This window comes from Cyanistes caeruleus, chromosome 4, assembly GCF_971803275.1.
Source record: "Cyanistes caeruleus chromosome 4, bCyaCae1.hap1.1, whole genome shotgun sequence".
NCBI lineage: Eukaryota > Metazoa > Chordata > Aves > Passeriformes > Paridae > Cyanistes > Cyanistes caeruleus.
Window position 1 is genome coordinate 21,849,489 of NC_141704.1, and position 20,268 is coordinate 21,869,756.

General features: G+C 37.9%; 1 protein-coding gene across 8 annotated transcripts in view; it reads left to right on the forward strand.

Moving 5' to 3' along the window:
• The window catches only part of CADPS2 (calcium dependent secretion activator 2), a 283,784-nt gene that overhangs the window by 55,432 nt on the left and 208,084 nt on the right, over positions 1–20,268 (forward strand). For all 8 annotated transcript variants that reach the window (XM_086886988.1, XM_086886989.1, XM_086886992.1 and 5 more), the window contains exon 2: positions 4,129–4,242. In XM_086886988.1, coding sequence (XP_086743114.1) covers positions 4,129–4,242 — 114 coding nt within the window. The remainder of the gene's footprint in view (positions 1–4,128; positions 4,243–20,268) is intronic.

Consider the following 20,268-nt stretch of genomic DNA (forward strand, 5'->3'; position numbering starts at 1 on the left):
CAGACAATACAAATCGCTCTGAGTGCCCAGGCAGTGGGAAGCAGATGAAGATGCTCTTCAATGAAGCATCAAGAGCAGTGGAGCTGCAGCTTTATTTTTTTCCTTCTGTCTTTCAAAGAGAAATTACTCTTGAAAATCCATATATGCTTCATTTTCCCTTTGTTGGAGTTTATTGGTTTAAGAAGCAAAACTTGTGACATTGGAATAACTCCCTAAGCTTTGAGATCTATTTGAAATGCAGCTTCTTATAAAAATAGGAATTTAAACTCGGTGTAAAATCATTGAACCAATCAATTGAAATTGTTTAAAGGTATGAGTGGAGCTAAACCACAAGTGCCTCTAGGTTTTCAGGCCCAACTTTCAGTTTAGAAGGGAAAAAGCAAATCTTTAAATTAATGCTCAAAGAGGAATATATCTGGATATATGACTTCTTTGAATGCAAGGTGAGAAAGTTTTTTTGGTAGTTAAGTGCTTGAGGCTCTTTCATGCTTTTATATTACTCTGGTTAAATTGCTATTGCAACTTGAGAAAGTTATTCTTAATTTAGTTAAATAGCTCTTTGAGAAGTTTCCTCTGTCTTAAATATTTTCACTATTTGATAACTTACTAAGGTTAGCAAATATAAAGTGAAAAAACAAGTTACCTTTTCTGAAGGACACAGGGATGGAAGGGAAGAAAGGTTGTTATCTGTTGTGTGATTGCAATAAAGAAAAAAAAACAAATCTGAGGGCAGTTAATCTTGTTTTCTCTTAAATTTGTCTTTACTTATCTTCAGTCATTTTGCCGAATGCAATCAAATCTGTTATTCTGAGTCACTGGAATTTAGTTACAGTATACAGTCTCCCATGAAGCAGCAGTGGTTGTTTATGAAGTATCTCACAGAGTTGTGACAACACATTCTATACCTCTGAGAATGTGAAATCCAAAGAAGCAATACAAAACTGAGGCAGGCTAATGGAAAGCAACAGAATCAATGAGGCTTTGTTGTATACTTCTGGTGGTATTCTGAGTTTAGTTTACATTTGGGGGTACATATAGTAATGCGTTTGATTTTAAATTTCCTGTTTGCGGTTCTTCCTACTAAAATTAAAATGTGGAAACAGGCACGACAGTGAAGATGAGAGTGGACGGAAGGCAAAGGTCTGATGTGTATGGATCTCACACAGAGAGACCCAAGGGAAATGCTCCTGCCAAGGACTTTGAGCTCCATTACAGGAGCTCCTACCACAGATGATCTGCCCGGGCTTACTGCCCTTAACTTTAAGCATTTCTCTTGGGATTCTGGTTATACATGATGTCTTCTCTTGATCCATGTTGACCAACTTCAGAGGTAGCTCAGACTTTGACTGGTTGATCTGCTCTGCAGGATCCAAGAGCTAATGTCACCTATTTCTCTTCCTTTGCTACTACAGCATTCCAATGCAATTAGTCTTTCTTTTCCTCTCCACATTTCCAAGCTATTACTTTTACTGTACCTTTGTTTCATTTTTAAGTGCTTCAAATTGAAGAGTGTTAATGAATCCATTAAAATGACCAACATAAAAAAAGAGATGAGAGGAAATTCACTATACACTCAATATTCTGACAAGTGAAAAAACCCAGATGAGCTGTATGCTGTAGTAGACTACTATAAATTATTCTATATCTTGTCAGTTAACTGCGTCTCTATATGTGATAGTACTTTGGACATGTAAAATAGACTTCAGATCATCCTTAGTGTAAGCTGTAGTTTTTATAATTTCCATTGGAAATACTATTATTTTTTAGCTTTGCAGGAGAATAAAGTATTCTGTACATGCAGATTTTGCACGTAAATAAAGCAATTCAAGAAATATACAGCAATCCTAGAATGTCATTCAACCCTTAGAAATTCTTACTACCTAAAGCAGTGAATATGAAAGTCATATGTAAATATTTTAAAGGCATTTCAGTTTGCTGAACTATGATGGTTAGAAATGAGAAATTCAGAATTAAATTTATATTTCGTTGCCTTATTCATAATGTTTTTGTTTGGTATGTGGGTAATAGAGAAGCAAATCACCTAAAGAATGAAGTCTGCAAGCATGAAAACACATTTTCATAATTGCCTTGGCAGGAAGCCTGCATGTTCTCTTAGCAGAGCTGTGAATATTCCATGGGATGAAGGAGCTGCTTGCTCAGCAGAGGGGCACTGTCCGTGTCAGTGCTCGTCTCTTTTCTAAGTCCCCCAAAAGAACATGTGCATGCTGGAAAAAAACCCCTCAAACCATCTATAATGATTTGCATTTTCTAGTATCTCAACTTGTCCAGAATATTTAGAAAATGAGAGAAGAATAAGAGGAATCAAATCAGTGCAATGATGTTTGATTTCTGTTAGAAACAGCTATCAAGTGTTGTGAAGATTGTGTGCAAGGAGTGGGTGTTTGGCAGGCAGGTGGATAGGTGCCATTTTGGGTGGATGTGCAGACACAATATGAATCCTTCTCCCATTGATTTTTAATTAGCAGTGGTACAGGATGGGGTGTCAGTGTCAGGCTGCTGCTCTCAGGAGTTCATGCAAGAAATTTATCCAAGTCACAGCAACCTCTATTGAAGTCTGCTTGCCTCTACAGGAGGCCTTTTTTTCCATAGGGGTCTCCTGGGGCTTGTTCCATATTGTTAATTGTTTGGTTAAGATGAGGAACAGAATTATCATGTATTTTTTACTAGCTTGGATTTTTTTTTCAGAGGCGTAGTTTTTTGGCTTTGCATCGCTACTGCCTACATTTCATTATTTTTTTAGAGGATTTCCAATACCCAGTATATAGATGGAATCTATACTAATGTTTCCTGTCAAAATAAAACAGCTTTCAAATTTGCAATCAGTTTGGAGAGTTTTGCAGAAAATTGTTATACTTTTCAAAGAACCTCATGAGTTTGCAAGCTTAGCAAACTTTGTAGAGGATGAAAATCTTCCTGTGGTATTAAGAAAATAGAAGTTGTCCATGATAGGCCCATTACCAGGATAGCAGAGATTTTGCTAATTTTATAACAGTGTCGTATCTTAAATGACTTCAAAGTGTTGATATAAGAGACCTGAAAGCCTAAGGCCACCATATTTAGTGCAGATGCCAAAAAATTCTTCAATAAGAAATGATTATTCCATTGGGAGCAGTGTCATTTGCTGCAAGTTATCCATTAGAAATATCACTTTCTGCCCTCTGGAAAAATATTTACATTTTCTGACTATATGTTTATTTGTTTGTTTGTTTTACTTAAGCTAAGTGCAGGAGGGATGAAAAAAACCTTTCTATCATTTGTGTTTGAAATTTTTTTTAGTGTTAAATCCAAAGCTCAAGAATATGATGTGATATTCAAACTTCTCACAGATTTGATAAGGAGAAATATCCTACTAAAAAATTCAAGAATTGATAGAAACCTTGGCAGAAGACCTCTGCCTGGATCCCTGGAGAGCTTCCAAACTGTTCTTTTTCCCTTAAAATGAAACCTAGGTAAAAATGGGTTGATTGCAAGTTTTAATTATGTAGTGTGCCCTTCTAGGAGTTTGTTTTCAAAATGTACTCAACTTTGGTATGAACTCCACCATAAGGTATTGGGTGTCCATCTTGGAGCTTTTGTCTGCTCTTCCCTAAGATCCTGTTGTTTCATGGCATTAATAGTGTTGTAGCATCAGTGGCTAGAACTCCATTTTCTTCACAGTGCACATGCTTGTTGAAGCATTCCAATGGTAGTGCCTACTTCACTCCAAAAAATGCAGGCATTTCAGTTGTGTATGCTCAGTTCTTTGAAGGCTGGAAAGAAAATTATGTATTTGAAGACAAGGTAAGAGCTAATTTTTATTAGCTGCTGCTGCTGCTGCCATGGAGCAGACCAACCATTATTTTCAGCATATGCATATAAAATACTGCATAGAAGTATCCATGCAGACCTACCTCAGGGTCTAGCCACCAGGGAAAGAGCAGAAGTTCCCTTGGGTGCATGTCTGGTTCGTCCAGCTGGGGCTCTGAAGAGCTGCCACTCACCAGGGAGCCTCTGTCTCCTTTTCCCCCTTCACAGGTTCCATGTGTGTACAGTGCTGTGTGTTTTTACTTGGAGACTAACTGCATTTATTTTTGTTCTCTCCCCTCTCCTTGTTTGTTTCTTGCATAGCTCAACAAGCAGCAGCTGCAGGTACTGAAGGAACGTTTCCAGGCCTTTTTGAACGGGGAGACACAAATCGTAGCAGATGAAGCGTTTTGCAATGCTGTGAGAAGTTACTATGAGGTGAGCTCTGTGCTTTGTTCTGTTTGTTCATGGTGTGCCTTTTAATGCACTGTACAAGGAAAGTAATTTTAAGTTTCAAAGGCTGTGAATTTCCAAACCTTCTAGAAACAATTTCCTCCTAAACTAGCTTTGCTGTTTTAAAAATTGAAATCTATTGCCTGATCACAAGAGAGAAAATGAACTGGAAAATATTCACCCTTTTTTAAGAAGAGAAAAAAAATTGAAAGAGAAGATAAAATGAAAAACCCCTGGTGCTAAAAATCTTCCTGGCAGCACTTGATACAACTAGGCACTGCTATCTTTATCTCCATATGTCCAAGGTAGCTCTTTTAATCAGCACTTTGTAAGTTACCATCCTGAGAAATATGTCTTCAGATTTTTAGTTACCATGCAGAAGGTTTTGGTGAGGACCTGCCTGTTCCCTTCCAAAAGAACAGAAGCTTTCCATGCAGACAGGCCAGCTCTCACAATCTGCTGTGACCTCCCAGGCATGTTCAGTGCCTACAGCCCCAGTGCAGATCTGTAGGTGGATTTTAATTGCCTGAGGTTCAGTTCTAAACTAGAGGGCAGTTCCCTGTCCAACAGCAGCACAGGGCCAGTGAATTAACTTGTTACTCTTAGTAAATGTTACTGTGTTTTCATTTGGCTTCATCTAACTTCTGACCTGCTCAATTAATCAAAAAGGCTTGATGTTAAACTTCTATGCTTTTTGAGATGTCTTCCTTCATATTTCAGCCTACCACACTTTTTTTTTTTTTTAATTTGCTTTATTTTTGGTAGATTATTTGTTCATTTTTTTTCTGTCAGCTATTCTTTGCTATTGAATAACTTTTTTTCTCAAGCAGAAAAAAACAGGATATATGTCCTAGCTTGGTTTTATCTACAGTAAGTTATATTGCACAAGAAAAAAGAAAGGGATGGGCAAATGGTTTTCCTGTTGTGCTGAAATCATGGACTCAGTGTGTAGAAATAGAAATTTGTATAGAAACCATAAAACTCAGTGTGAGTTTCCCCATATTATGGTCTGGTCAGTGCTATGGCATTTGAAATTAAGGAGTTCTCACAAAAACATTTGTGAAAAGATGGGGATAGCTCTGCAGGTGGAACTAGAATATGGACATTCTCAAGGTACTATTTTAGGTGTGTGAGAACACAACAGAAGTGGTTAGAAACTAATCTATTTCTCTGTGTAGGCAATGAGGTTAAGGCTGGGAGGAAGGGCAGTCTGGAAGATGGTGCAGGGCAAGGCTGATCTAGTTAGTGGCCCAGCAATAGGTTTCAGATTAGGGGGATGTCTCAAGATGCTCAACTTAGGGTAGAATTGAAAAAGACTTAAAGGTTATATTTCATTCTTTAGCACACTGTGTAAAAACTTTATGTGTTATAGGAAGTAGCCTGCTCTTTGGAAAGGTTGAGATAGTGAATAAAAATGCTTTTAAAATAAATGTCTAAACTATAACTGTTCTGTTAAGATTTACTTCATGCCTTTTTTTAATGAAATGTTTTAGACAATTTGAAAATTGTTTTTTTAGCATATTTGCTCTTGCAGTGAAAAGTTGTGCATAATAATCTAAGAGAGCCTTATAAAGTGAAAGGCTCAAATTTTCCAGCTATTTTCAGACATTCACCATTTTGAATTAAGTGTACAAGTGTTCTGTGTGTTCAGTTTCAAACAGAGAATTCCAAAACTTTCAGCATTACTGTCAAGGCTATAATGACACCAAGGGCTTCATCCTGTGTTAATATACCATGAGCTGCTATGCCAGCTGTAATTTCAGTCTTTTGTTTATTTGTTTATCCCAGCCTCCCAATTCCATTTTGCATTCTTTGCACAGACTTCCCTCCAGACTTGCACAGCCCTTTCCATTTGAGCTGTTTGAGTAAGCATTTGCCAGTCATTTTTAATTTCTTTTCAGGGTTGTAGTAGATAGTTACCAGTAGATTTAATGACCAGTGCAGTGGTGGAATCCAGCTGGAGACTTAGTTCAAGCTACTGCTGCTCTTTAATGCATTTTATTCAAATTTTATGTGTCTGATCACGTATTCTCATCTTTACTTGTATGTGCCTCTTGCGCCTTTTTCCTTTCTTCTTGCTACCCAGTGGTTGAAAATATTAGTCTCTATTATTTCTTTGTGTATTCTGTTGATGCCAGGCTTTGATGCTTTCTCTTCTCTGTGTCTATCACATATGATCCATCACGTCTTCCATGTGGTGATATTTGTTAGTACTCTGAATTACGGGCACGGTCCTTGTTTCTGTCATACAGAATCTTACAAACTTCCGTGTTGATTTCCTTATACTTTAGTTGCTCACCTACAGTTCAATTTTACCTGACAGGGCAGGAAATAAATATGTGGTCTGCTCAGTAATTATTTTATTCTGAAAATTATTAACTTGCCTTTAATCCTATGCAGTAGTCATGGTTTGAGAGTTATTATAATATTGTTTGCAAATCTAGGGTATATTAATTACTGTAGTTGATTTTCTACTTTAAATTTGAAATGAAAGAGAAGGTTTGTTCTGGGAATGTGACATAAATTCTGTATCAGTAGTTGCAGGTGTTTTCACTGTAATCCGTAATTAATGAGTTTGTTCAGACTGTGTCCTCTTAAGAACCTTAAGAGAAAGCTCCAAGGATTTAGAAACTTATTATTGCTCAGTCTTTGATTTACTTTTTTATAAATATTTGCAGAAAGAACAATTTATTTGCTAGATAAATAAATACAAATTTCAGCATTCATTTCACTAGGCTGTAAGTTATGCTCCTCCATCAGAACCACTTGGGAAGTTTACACCAGTCAAGTTTTTTGTCTTATTTCCTCCATTATGTCTTTTCCAATGATGCTGTGTTTTTTAAGACTGTCTCTGAATAATCCATTTGTTTTCATTTACCTTTAAAATGCAGTAGAAAAAAACTTTATATTGATACGAAAAGTTACATAAACTCTTCTTTACTTTCCGGAAGAGATTACTTTCATGTTCTGTGTAATCTCCCACTAGAATCCCACCATAATTTCCGAAAGTCTCACTGAAATTTAGCATGTTTCATTTCTGTATAGATGAAAGTATGAGTGTCTTGTTTTCCTATTCAGACTCAGTTTAGAGAAGGTATGGAAATTGCAAATGTTTACTCTTTCTGAAATCATTCTCTCAGAATTAACATTGGATTTTATTTTTTTGTATGTGGAAAATTCCATTACAGACATTGAGCCAGATTCTAATCAGTAGAACATCAGATGCTGGTGCTGCTTTTCAGATAAAGAGAAAAATTCAATCATATGGCACTTTTTTATGAGTAATTATATTGGACACACTGCTAAGTATAAAATTAAGTGAGAAAATGAGTTATGAAATAAAGTCTTCGTATGCTTAATTCAACCCTGTATTTTAAAAACTTGTTTTTGAAATAGTAGATAATCTTTCATTTATCAATTCTTGCATGCTTTTTCACTAAGGTTGGAAAATGCTGTTGTGCAGAGCCCTGAGAGGTTTATTCGCCACCTTTAATATACTTAGCTCTAATAGGTATGCATATACCTTGGGCTAAACTCACAGTGCTAATCCTTTAGTCTTGAATGTATGCAGGCTTAGGTGTCAGTAAAATGGGTGCAAAGAACTGTAATGAATGTTTGAAATACTGTGAAAACTTTTTCAATATTGTAATGATTCAAATTCTCAGGTTTTCAACTCTGCTTAAAGCCATGTGAAGCTGCAAGCAGTGCTCCTGGTGTTTTTCCTGTTTTTCTTGCTCCATTTTAAGTATGTGGTTCTAAGCCATGATTACTTCATGCTGCTTAAATCTGAATGTTAAATGCAGGATCTATAACACTTAGTACCGTGGGGTGTTTTGAGAATTTAAAATCAGTCTTTGTTTGACTGTACCAGTTTGCCTGTGATATGGAAATCATATTTAATATACTTTCTGTTTAAATTGAGGGGATTTGTGTACACAAACCTAGGTGTTAGTTTGGCACTGCCAGACTGCAAAAAATTAACTAAAAACAGAATACAAAGAAAATAATAAGAAAGAGGACCCATGTCACAGAATCATATAATGGTTTGAGTGGGAAGTGACTCTAAGGATCATGTATTCCAATCTGCCTGCCACAGGCAGGGACATCTTTTGCTAGATAAGTTGCTCAAAGTCCCATCCAACCTGGCTTTGAGGACTTCCAGCAATCGGGCATCTACAAATTTTCTGGACAATCTGTTCCTGTATTTTACCGCCCTTATCATAAAAATTTCTTCCTTACATCCAACCCAAATCTACCCTCAACAGCTTTCTAAATGGTAAAAGTGTTTCCCTTCCTTCATACCCTTGTGTATAGGTGGCACCTTTCAGTTTCTGCAGTAAGTAGGGTAAGTGTCCTATAATTACCAAGCTCCTGTGGTACCAAATCCTGAACTGCTAATGCAAGCCTTTGAACTTATCCTTAGAAAAGTATGAATTGTGTTCACGGGAGCTTTTTTATATGAAGACCTTAAATGTTGTGTTACTCTGTAAAAAAAGTTGAGGTATTTCTGTAAGGAGCGAAGCGATGCTATTTCTGCCCGTGATTATGGAAAACTTGGTCTGAAAATTTTTTGCATGAATGTGAGGGCAGAAGGACCTCACTGATAAAATGAGAAAAAGGAGCTAACTTTCAGGACTAAGTGGTGCTTTGGTTGCTTTTACAATTTTATTTTTCCTATCAGCTATTTTGGGCATCCCATTTTTATTCGAGACAACAAAAGGCATAGTTGATCCTGATGGATGTTTCAGAAGATTACACCTAAAGGAACAAAAAAGCATTCATTAGAATCAAAACATAGTACTCACAAAATAAATAGCAATTGAATGTTGGAACATTCTGGTTTTATATTATTGAGATAAAATAATGGAATCGGTAGATTAACCATTTATTGAAATATATTAGGCTAATAAGTGTAGAAGCTAACAGCTTCAGAGCATAAATTCACTGGTTTCTTCTTTCATTTTTTTTTAAAGTCATAGCCGACATATGCATGTATTTAAGGATTTGGGCTTTTTTTCTCTGGTCAGGTTCTCTTCAACATCCTTATTACTACACCAGCATGGGATTTATGGTTAGTACAGTATAATTTGGAGAAGCTGTTTCAAAAGGATGGTAATTTTTATATTAACTTTAGGATAATCTTGTGGTTTGCCTTATAAGGATGCCTTTTGACACCAGATACATTTGCAGTTTCAGCCTATTAGCACTTCCAGGGTTTCCTTCCACTTGCTTGAAAACATTAGCAGACTTGAGGTCAGTGTAATATTCTATGGGGTCCATTATTTAACATGTCTGGCATAGGCCAGTTCTTTGAAAAGCTTCATTAAAGTTTTAGGGCATCCCCAGAAAAGATGAATAACACAGGTTTAATTAGGTCATCCATTTTGTTGAAGGTCTAGTGCCTTCAGTGTCTTGGATCACCAGCCACAATTTGGCATGTAATGGAGATTGTCTCACAGTTAGTCCTCGAATTATTTTCCTAGAAGAAGTGAGGGGGCGATAAGATACAACAAATTTAAATGTGCTTTACATGATCTTGACCTCTTCCACACTAAGGAGAGACCCGATAGGTCTCTGCAAGGTTTGTGATGCTGAGCTTTCTCTTGAGAGTGCTCTTGTACTGCTGTTGCATGGAAAGGGTATCAGTGATGAAATCTGCAAAGTCTCCTGCTTTACACATAGCTGTGTGTAACTGCTCTCTGCGTGTTCAGACTGCAGCTCACCTTTTCATTCTCACCTGTATGGTGTTAGAGAGGCTGCACCAAAACATACAGCTACTGTTGAAACTGTGTTTGTCTCTCTGGACACTGATATTTGTGGATGATCACTATTGCTTTGGGAATGACATAAGGTTTCTATATTAGCATGGTTGTAAAAGACCTGTATGTCAAACTTTTCAATGAGGCAGGTGGTTAATGGATAGTGTCTAGTGCATTACTTACACCAATCCTTTGGTTTGGATGTACTGATAGGAAGACAGAAAGGAATGGCTTATTGAATGCAGATTAAAAAAATTTCCAGTAATGGTACACATTTTTGTTTGTTTGGTGACTATTGTTGTCCCAGGCAGAGAAGGATGTCTGACACTATGCTGCAGAGGTAGTTAGTGTTGGGTAGTGAGGTATGTCTCTACTGTAGTAAGCATTATGTGATGTTAGCTACTTGTTCATTAGATAAATTCTGAATGTCTATTAATCTGAACAAACCAATTAGAAAACCAGCAATGGCCCACACTGTTACACAACAGTGAATTTGGTCTGCTTGGCTTAATTGTTTTTTCCTTAATCTCAGTGCTGTTTTACTCAGTCTCAGAGGAAAACAAAACTTATCTGGACCTTGGTTTTGCAATTAACAGCATGTTGCACTGAGACATAGACTATGTATGTTTTTGTAGATGCTGTCTTCTGGGCAACTAAAGGCAGTGGGGATTTTTTTTCAGCTATCCTGATATTAGGAAAAAATGTGTCAGTTTAACTTCCTATCTGCCAAAATCTTGCGGGTGATACTAACATTTTATTCTGCTTCTTTATTATTTTTTTAATCTGAAAATCATTAAGTGGAAGGATTTTTCTTTCACTTCATAACAAAAGGATTGTAACTCTTGATCTTTTTAAGTTATCCTTCCAGCTACCTTTGCCAGGTCTCAGCACAGAGCCCTTAAAGTCCTCTAGATGTGGAAATACTATCACAAAATATTTCTTGAAGAGTTACGTTAATGCCGTGAATTTTCTTTTGTGCCTTTATATCATGACATCTGTGTGTTCCATTCAGCAATATCTCAGGGAGTCTCCAAATCAATACACAGCAACAGGACACTTTTTTTTCCCCTTTTAGAAGTCAAACAGCTATTCAGCCATGACTGAATTGCTGTCTCTCTCTGTGACCAGAGAGAGGTGTGTAGTTTCACCTTGATATAGTACACTTGAAGTGTCTCAGTACAAGTGAAAATTCTTACAATATGCTTATGGACTCCATTTGAGCCAAAGTTAGTCAAATCAGGGTCTCTCTGTCTCCTGACTTTTTAGGTTCTAGAATATTCTTGTGTAATTTCTTTAGGCTTCAGGTTTTTATTAGCAGTCCACTGTAGAAAGTTGCTATATTCATCTAATTAAACATTTCACTGAATTGCAAAAAAATACTATCTGATTGATTTCTTGGTATTAAACACACAGAAAAAAACCCAAAACCCACACAAAAAACCCCAAACTAAACCAATCAACCAACCAAATACCCCAAAACCCAACCCATTCAACAAATAAGCAGTAAATGAGAAAACCTCTCATTTTCAATCAGCATCAGATTGTATTTTTAGGACTTGTATTTAGTACTCTGTTTATTGTTTCGCTTACTCTTGGATTTGTAGGTGGTGGGATAAATAACTCTCATTTGAATGTTTTAATTGAACGTCTGCCCCTATTTTACTTTGTGTCAGAAACCTTTACCCATCAAATTCTGAGATGTGTGACTTCTCAAAATCTTTTAAACTTAAAAGTAATACCTTGAAAAAGTGCTGTTAATGATGAATTCTTTAATCTCTAAGGAAACCAAGGTACAGAAGGTAAGGGCTAAAAAAATCTTGCAAATGCATGGCTGAAATCCAGAAATAAGTAAATGAGAAGTGATGTTTTACATTCTCACCGATGTCTCAACTCCATTTCAAATCTATTCTGATACTAATTTCAAAAGCCAACAACATATTATTCTTATTTCCTGAGAAATGTAAAGGCAGAACACAGACAGTGATGATGTAAATATTTTCTGAGTGATTTATTTCTCGAGTTTTGCTTGATTTGCATTTCCCACCATGGGGTGTTTCTGGAAAGCTACATTGCAAAACAAGATTCTTCTCAAGCTTTTATTTCCTAAACTACTGTAGAGATGGCTTTTTGTATTTCATGTTGCCTTAAAAAAGCTACACTCCTCACTGAGCAAGCAAGAGGTTTCTTCAACGTTAATTGCAGGCATAAAGTTCCTATCCACCCAAGACTCTCAATGAGAAACAGCATTATCTTAAACAGAGCATACTAGGAGAAACACATTATCGAGTCTGTTCCAGTTACTGGATGCCTTCTTCAAGCATTGCTAGTGAACAGTATCTACCTCATTAAGGAAACTTTCTTTCCACTTGGCCTTGCCAGTAAACCATTTCTCCTAATTTCCTCATTCAGATTTTCCTATTAACTTAAGGTCATTGCATTAATTTAATGTCATTGCTTAGCTTGCTTTGTTTTAAATGTTTAGTGTACAATCCCTCCTTTTATTGACTTATCCTTTTATATAATTGTGTCTGTCCTGTGCCTCCTTAGCAAAACAAAAATACTGAGCAAATTACATGTTCTTAATCTATAGTACATAATTTTATGTCAGGCATTTATTATGATCCGTCTTTGGGCTTTCTTATCTCTTAGGGCTGCAAACAGAGCCTCAAATCCTGGTGTGGTTCTGATACTTTTTATTTTACTCTGTAATTCCTCTCATCCAGGTAGTAATGGTCCTTACTGAAGTGAGTGATCAGAAGGGATTTGAATTTAAAGAATAATGTAAAGGAAGAAGAATATGACTGCAGGTGTTTTGAGCATGTGTCTAGGGCATTTGTTCCATGAGCTATTCTGCCCCTACCTCAGTTAGCTTGTCCAGAACTGGCTCCTGTCCATCTGCTTGCCAGCACATGGTCACAGAGATGTGCTCCAGCATTCAGAGCCAAGTCCCACACAGCCTGCCTGCTTGCACAGTGACTGGCAAGATGATTAAAGTCCATGCTGCTGGTTAGCTGGTTTTTTCCTTTTTTTCTTAGGAAATAGTCAAGAGATGCAGTTCTGCATCTGTACTTAGAGATCCATATGGTCCTAGATGTGCATATGATTTGATTTCTCTGGACATCTTTGTGCTTCCCAGTATCTTAAGAACTGATGCCAAAGTAGCTGTTAAGATGCTCAGCATGCTACCAGGGCAGCAGTGCCCATCTAGAGAGCTGCAACTGGGTGCTTAGAATTTAGGAGCATCACGTTACTTTTCAGCATTTCCCCTCAGCTTGAATGTCAAGCATGCTGGTTTGCAGCCCAGCATGAGCAAATGAATAGTCTCCTGGGGATGAGACCTTGATGTTTTTGTTATATTTAAGTTTTCTGTTCTTGGTGTACTTTTCGTAAACTAGGAAAGGTTTTCATTTGAGGGAAGCAGGCATGCTTTTTTTCCATGTGTTTGTGTCTCTGCAATTTTCACTGTGATAAATATGCTTTGTGAATAATATGCTATTTTATTCCTTGCATGCGGGTACTCCTGCAGCAGAGCCTTCCAAGTTTAAGAGTAAGAAGTGTATTAATCAGAGATGACGTTTCAATTTCAAGGAAATCCAGTCTTTTCTCAAATCTTCATTCCTGATCAGCATAAGATTGGTCACAAATAAACATTTAGCTCCCTTTTTTTTTGTCTATTCACTTGAAAGTCTTCTGTAGTCTTTCTTTAAGCATTGACAATAAAAGGAATACACCTTTGTCAGTTTATATATTAAATTACAGCTTGTTTATTTGGTCTTTCTCTTTTGGTTTATTTGTTTTCCTTGGTTTGTTTATGTCCAGACAATCTGGAATACTGTGGTAGAAATCTGTTGACAAATTACAAGAGTCCTAATATCCCAATACTAATACCCCTTCACTGTTTTACTGGTTGTCTCTGAATGCAATTCAGTTTTTAATCCTTTCAAGAGTGTTTCCTTTATAAGTTGTTACATTATATGGAAGCAAAAGGAAACAAAGCAAATCTAAGTGTCTAGTTCTGTACAGTTTTTTCAGTGTTATAATGAGCTGTGACACATGCAATGTGATCAGCAGTAGTGGAATGCCCACTGAAACCTCTTTGACTTTACTCTCTTTTCATCTCTTACACCTTCCTCCAGGGCAGTAGTGCAGAAGTCTTTTATTTGAGATAAATCTGCAAATTAGAAAATATCCTTATTTTTTGCCTTCAGTTAATTTTGTAATTTTAAAGTTTAATCTTTTATAATGGAAAGCAAGTTATTTTCTTCTCTTGGCTTTTGAGCATTTGTAGCTCAATGAAACTTAGAAGAAAGCTATGAAAAAAACACCAAAACAGCACAGCCACATAATTTAAAAAACTTGATTTAAAAAAAAAGGCAATGAGCAAGTTTCCCAAACTTGGTAGCATTCAAGCAGCAATATTATGTCAGATCAATATTATGTCAAATCTAAGATATTCAGTCTCCTTTGTCAGGTACTTCCAAATCAAAGGAGATTTCTAAAGAAAAAAATACCAGGGCAGGAGAGACTCATGAAAGGATTTCCAGGAGTGTCTTCTTCAAATATAGTCATCAGGGCTCAGGGAGATTCTCTGCCTGTCCATGTTTCCATCACTGGTAGCGGCATAAGGCAATTAACCAGTTCTTCAGTTTTGTCTTTCAGCAACAGGAAGAGCTTGTAGTTACTGTATTTGTATTCCATGCAGGCACTTCTGTGTCTGGAAAATGAGCCCTGCATCAGTTGTTAAAATGTTACATTTTCTCATTTCTCAGACCTTTGTTTTTGGGTAGACATTAGAATTATTAGAATTATTAGAATTGTTAGGCATTAGAAGCCCTGTTGTGTTATCTCCCTCTACAATCAGTTCCTCCAATGTAGTAAAGGTGGTTTTAGTTGTTTGACCATTCTTTTTCTGCTTATCTTGGGAGGGAATAATAGACTTGGACAAGTAATCTTAAAATACAGACATTTCTTCTGACAATGGTACACTGTCCTAAAGATTTTACAGGTGTTCAATTGTGGAAAGACCAAGTAAGCTGGTCCTTGGGACTCCAGTAACTGATGTAAACACCAATCCTGATCCAAGACTTACAGCAATAATCAGTGATTAATTGTAAATTATCTCAGTTGCCTTATTCCTACTCTCAGCCTTGTGACTGCACTTCAGCTATGCTGCAAATACAATTGAGGAAATGAAACAAGGGAACAAAAAGAAGAGATGCATTCCATTTATCTCCTTTGGTTTCACTGCATGCTTTGAGTTGATTCTGGCAAGGGGCTCAGAAGGGAGGAAGAAGGAGCATGTCTCAAAGTGTGCTGGGAATCCACAGCACCACTGTGGCAGTGCAGCTCACTGTGATGTTTTTAGCTCTCTTTCCCTCTCGGTCTACTGAGCACATCCATCAAGGCTCACTGGGAAGTAAGCTGAAGCTTTCATCCTTCCACATGAAAGAGATTTACCACTTTTCTAATCCAACTAGCAGTGAGTACTGCTTTAGAAAGTCAATTTCTGCTGATGATGAACTGATCAGAAAGGAAAAAGTAAAATGTCCTTCTTCCCTGCTTGGGTTCTTCGGATGCCACTATTATGCTACTCTGAACGTAGTTATAGTTCTACGTGCTCAACACTGGTGTTGAACTTCAAAGCTAAGATGAAAGGAAGGATAGATCCAAGTCTACACCAATCACAGGCCCTGAAGAGAAGGTGAATAAAAGACCAAGAGGAATAAAAGACCATCACCCTCATGTGAATAACAAGTTTCTCACTGTTTGAGGAGTGAGCTTTAAACACAAAGGACTCATCATAGTGGCCATTGGCCCAGGTATGTACAGATGCCAAAGTCCTTTTTTTGGACACCTCTGAAACAAAAGTTGAAATGTCACCACAGGATTTACTTGAAAAGTATTCTCCTGGAGAGATCCCTTCTTTCTGATACTAAGCAAGGAGAGCTCCTCTACATTTGAGGATGAACCCAGAAGGAGTATGCAACTTCAGTTTCCTTGGCAATGTTACAAAGTTGGGTCTGAGAACTGTGGGTGGGCTGCATCCTTCCAATGTGCCAGCCTGATCATCATGACCCAAGAGGTGTGCAGTTTGCATCTATCTGCATTCTGTAGGCCCATGGAGACTGAATTGTCTGCCAGCATTATGAGACAGTTTGATGATACAGAGCTCAGACTTCTATAACCAAAAAATGGCAGCAAGAAAATATGAATTTCCATGTGAGAGCTGCTATAACTATTTTAAGACTGCCTGTGGAACAAAGATAAGGCCTCCTTGAACAGGAGTCACTGAGAAATTTCCAAGCAGCTGCCGGGAAGATTTAACTTGTGAAATGCAGGTTTCTGTTCTACCATTAACTCCGAGAAGAACTGTGTGTATGTTATAAATGGAGAGGGATTTTTAAACAAGTTTTTGTCTTTGCTCATGCCTCTGGCAGTAGACAGTAACTTTACTGAGGTGGCCAGCACCCCAAAATCCACTCTTGTTGCAAATTCTTAATAATGGTCAATTAGGTCTATTACAAAATGAATTACTTATTTGATAGACACAAATTCAACAGACATAATACTTCATCAGATGAAGTCACTACAGATGAAGTAACACTACAGATGAAGTAACACTACACAGGATAAAGAAGCAGTACTAGTAGATAAACAAGGGTGATTGAGGTACCTGTATTACAGCTAATGAAGAAATAGTATGGATTAGGATTCAATGTTTCTTACCATCCAGTTGCTGATGGGATGTACGGATGATCCTTCCTCTCAATTTCCAGGAAAGTATCCAGGGAGATGCATCCAAACTTTGTGGGAGAAGCCCTGCACATTTCCAGGGTGTGTGTAGGAGGCTTCTGTCTCTGTGATAATTTGTGTAGCTTTTCTAGTGTAAAGAAGTGACTTTCAGTCAATGATATTTACATTTTCTCTCCCTCTCTACGTCTGCTCTCCAGACCTAGATGTTTATTCTTAGCTGGGGGTCTCAGCCCTTTTGGCACCAGAGATAACCCCCTGTTGTATGAAGACTTGCAGGGGCTGTAGGCTTCACAGCAATTATTTCTTTAAACCTAATTTCCTCTACTGAAGGGAAAGGTGCGTCTGTCTTTTCCTAAAGTGAGACAGGAGGCAAATGCTGCTTCCAAAATGTTCATACTTAACCATAACAAAGTTGAATAAGTTATCCTGAATGACTGAAAAACATGTGTAGATAAGTAACATGTGGTACAGGGACTAGAATAACTTAGGTAGTCAAGGAACAAGACATTTATTTTAGAAGTATATAAGCCCTGTGTTTGTCTGTGAACCCAGACACCATCCTTTGAAAAAGTGATAATGAATACAGATGGCAGGGGAGTCTGCAAAGCACGAGCAGGCATAAACTGAAAGCTGTGTGCAGTGTAATCAGAAATAAGATGTCCTTCTTATTACTGTTTGTTTAGAGAGGGGGAAAACCTTTTTTTACTTAAAGCTGTTAAAATACACTGATGTTAACAATGTAGAAAAAGTTACTTATTATAGTCTGCAAATTTAATTTTTGGCAGTGGTCTTGATTTGCTTGTTAGCCTAGGTTAGAAGAGATGTTAATGAATGTTAAGTTCATGCTGTCGTACTGTCAGAAAAGGTGTTGGTTAAATAGTGGTGTGGACACATTAACAGCTTTTGTTAAAGACAATGAGTTCCCTTTCCACTCAACAGAATTTGACACAGGAGCTGGTGATTTGAAAAAGAAGTCTACTTTTCTTGTCAAGTACTGTTACAGCTAGCCTTATGATGGTCTCTGAGCTGGAGTTTGTTGCCTTCAGCACCAGAAGGCCCTTGATACTCGCACTGAAGCAGCCTTTATACATTTCTATCTCCTTGTTCTCTGCAAAGAGCAGGATAGCAGAAAGGTCTCTTGCACCTGCTGCACGTTCAAGTCCATTGCTTTGTTTGAGGAAATGCCCAGGACTTCAGTGTCCACCAGTCTTTTGCTGGATACCAATGTAACAACTGAATAATATTTATTAGACTATTTGAACTAATGAAAGCATTTAGTTCAATTCTTTAAACACATTCTTTAAATTCTTCAAAATTTAGAAGTTTAAATTCTTTGAAACACATTTCTAAATTTTACAAATTTGTGAACATGAAACAGTTGCTGGTTGAAATCCACTGGAGACATAAGCCCGCTGCAATTCAGAGATTCAGAATGAGTACAAAATATCTAATCTATGGTAGAAGGTGTGTGTGCATGTGGGGGTGTGTTGGATTTTTTTGGGGACTTTTTCTTTACTTTGTTTATTAACTGAGTAAGCATTGTGGTAAAAGAAGGTAAAGTGGGTCTGGAATATACAGAAGCTTAAAATGGAAGTCAGAAAAGGTCACAAAATGACACTTTTAAAGGTGATTTCTATAAAATGTTCTTGGTGCTTGTAATTCACATGTTGTTGTGTGATGAGATCCAGCTGCTACCTGTCAGCCTGATCATGGGTTGGGCAGATGGCCTAAGCATGACCCATTAGTGAAATAAAATGCATTCATGAAAAACAGCTACAAGGGAGGCCATTTACACTTAAAATTCAGCACACATCTAGCTAATTAACAGAGCTTCAGCAAGGGACTCATCGTATTACAGCCTTCAGAAATTTATTTATTCTGGACTAGAGCAGCACATCAGGCTACATTTTGTAGAAGTGCTAAGGTTCTGCTGCTCGCCTTTGGATTGACAGGTCTGTTTAAATTAGAAATTTGTTACATCTGTGCAAAGTATCAACATGTCCAGTCCAAGTCCAAGAAACCAGCTTTCTGCCTTACATAGAAGTTGGTTGAAATTTGTTGGGAGTTCCTGAAAAATAATGAGATACGGTGTTTTAAAAAGCAGGATTTAAAACAGATTTTTCCAGTGATTGTCTGTTCAGATGAAGGGTGAATAATGGACCAAAACTTGGTGGGAATTTTATGTGCATAGAATATGCTGAGTTGGAAGGGATCCACAAGGATCAAATCCAGCTCCTGCCCTGCACAGCACCATCCCCAGGAGTCACACCATGTGCCCAGGAGCATTGTCCAAACACCTCTTAACTCTGTCAGGCTGGTGCTGTGACCACTGTCCTGGGGAGCCTGTTCCAGTGCCCAAACACCCTCTGGGTGAAGAACCTTTTCATAATATTCGACCTAAACCTCCCTGACAGAACTTTAGGCCACTCCCTTGGGTTCTGTCACTGGTCACAAGAGAGAAAAGATCAGTGCCTGCCCCTCCTCTTCCCCTCATGAGAAAGCTGTAACTGCAATGAGGTTCCCCCTCAACCTCCTCTTTCTTCTCCAGGCTGAACAGATCAATGACCTCAGCCACTCTTCACAGGGCTTCACCTACAGGCCCTTCACTATCTTCATTGCTGTCCTTTGGATGCTCTCCAATAGCTAATATCTTTCTAATGTCATCCAAAACTGCACACATTTATTTACAGTTCTAGCATATAAGTCTATATTTTAAAAAGAAAACTGCTGGTGCTGCCTTGCCTTCTGTGGGGGCTGGGCTTGATAATCATATTCATCATCTGCAATACAGACCCAGTGAACTTGGATGGCAATGAACAAGAGGTTGCCATAAGCAGAGCTGAATGTTTGTTTTTCAAATTTGCATAACTAATTGACAGCTTATTAGTAAAGCCAAAAGCTAGAGGCAGGAAAACAAATTGGTTACAGCAGAGGAAAATTATTGTTACAGCATTTTGGTACTGGTGATGCTTAAGCCACATTAAAAAATTATCCTTCAGGAGGGCAGATGGAGCAGTCTGTCAGGAGCCCTCAGAAGCCTCAGAGCTGAGAGTGTTGGTATTGCCACTTGTTTCATTCCTTGGCTGTGCTTTTGCAGCACACTGCCTGACTGCTACAACCATGGCCAGAGCAACTTTAAATCTTGTTCCTTGTTCTGGTTTTCTTCTCTGAGAGCTCCAGATGTCCTGTTTCTGCATCTCCATGCCATGCTGCATGGCTGCACTGTTCACCTGATGGGAAAGAGTGCTGACCAAATGGGGTGCTGCTGGCTGGGCTGTGAGTTCCATAGCTGGTCTGAGACTGCTGCCATGTGCAAGGCACCCAGTGCTGCTTCCCAGGGCTCCTCTGTCTGCCAACAGCATCCTGAACCGCACTTCTGGAAGAGAAACTTTGGTGAGGGTGGTGTCAGCTGTATTGCACTGACTGACAAACAGGATAACCAAGTGTAGGGAAGGAAAGGAGGTACCCAGTCTCAAAGAAAACATGTAAAAAGCCAACA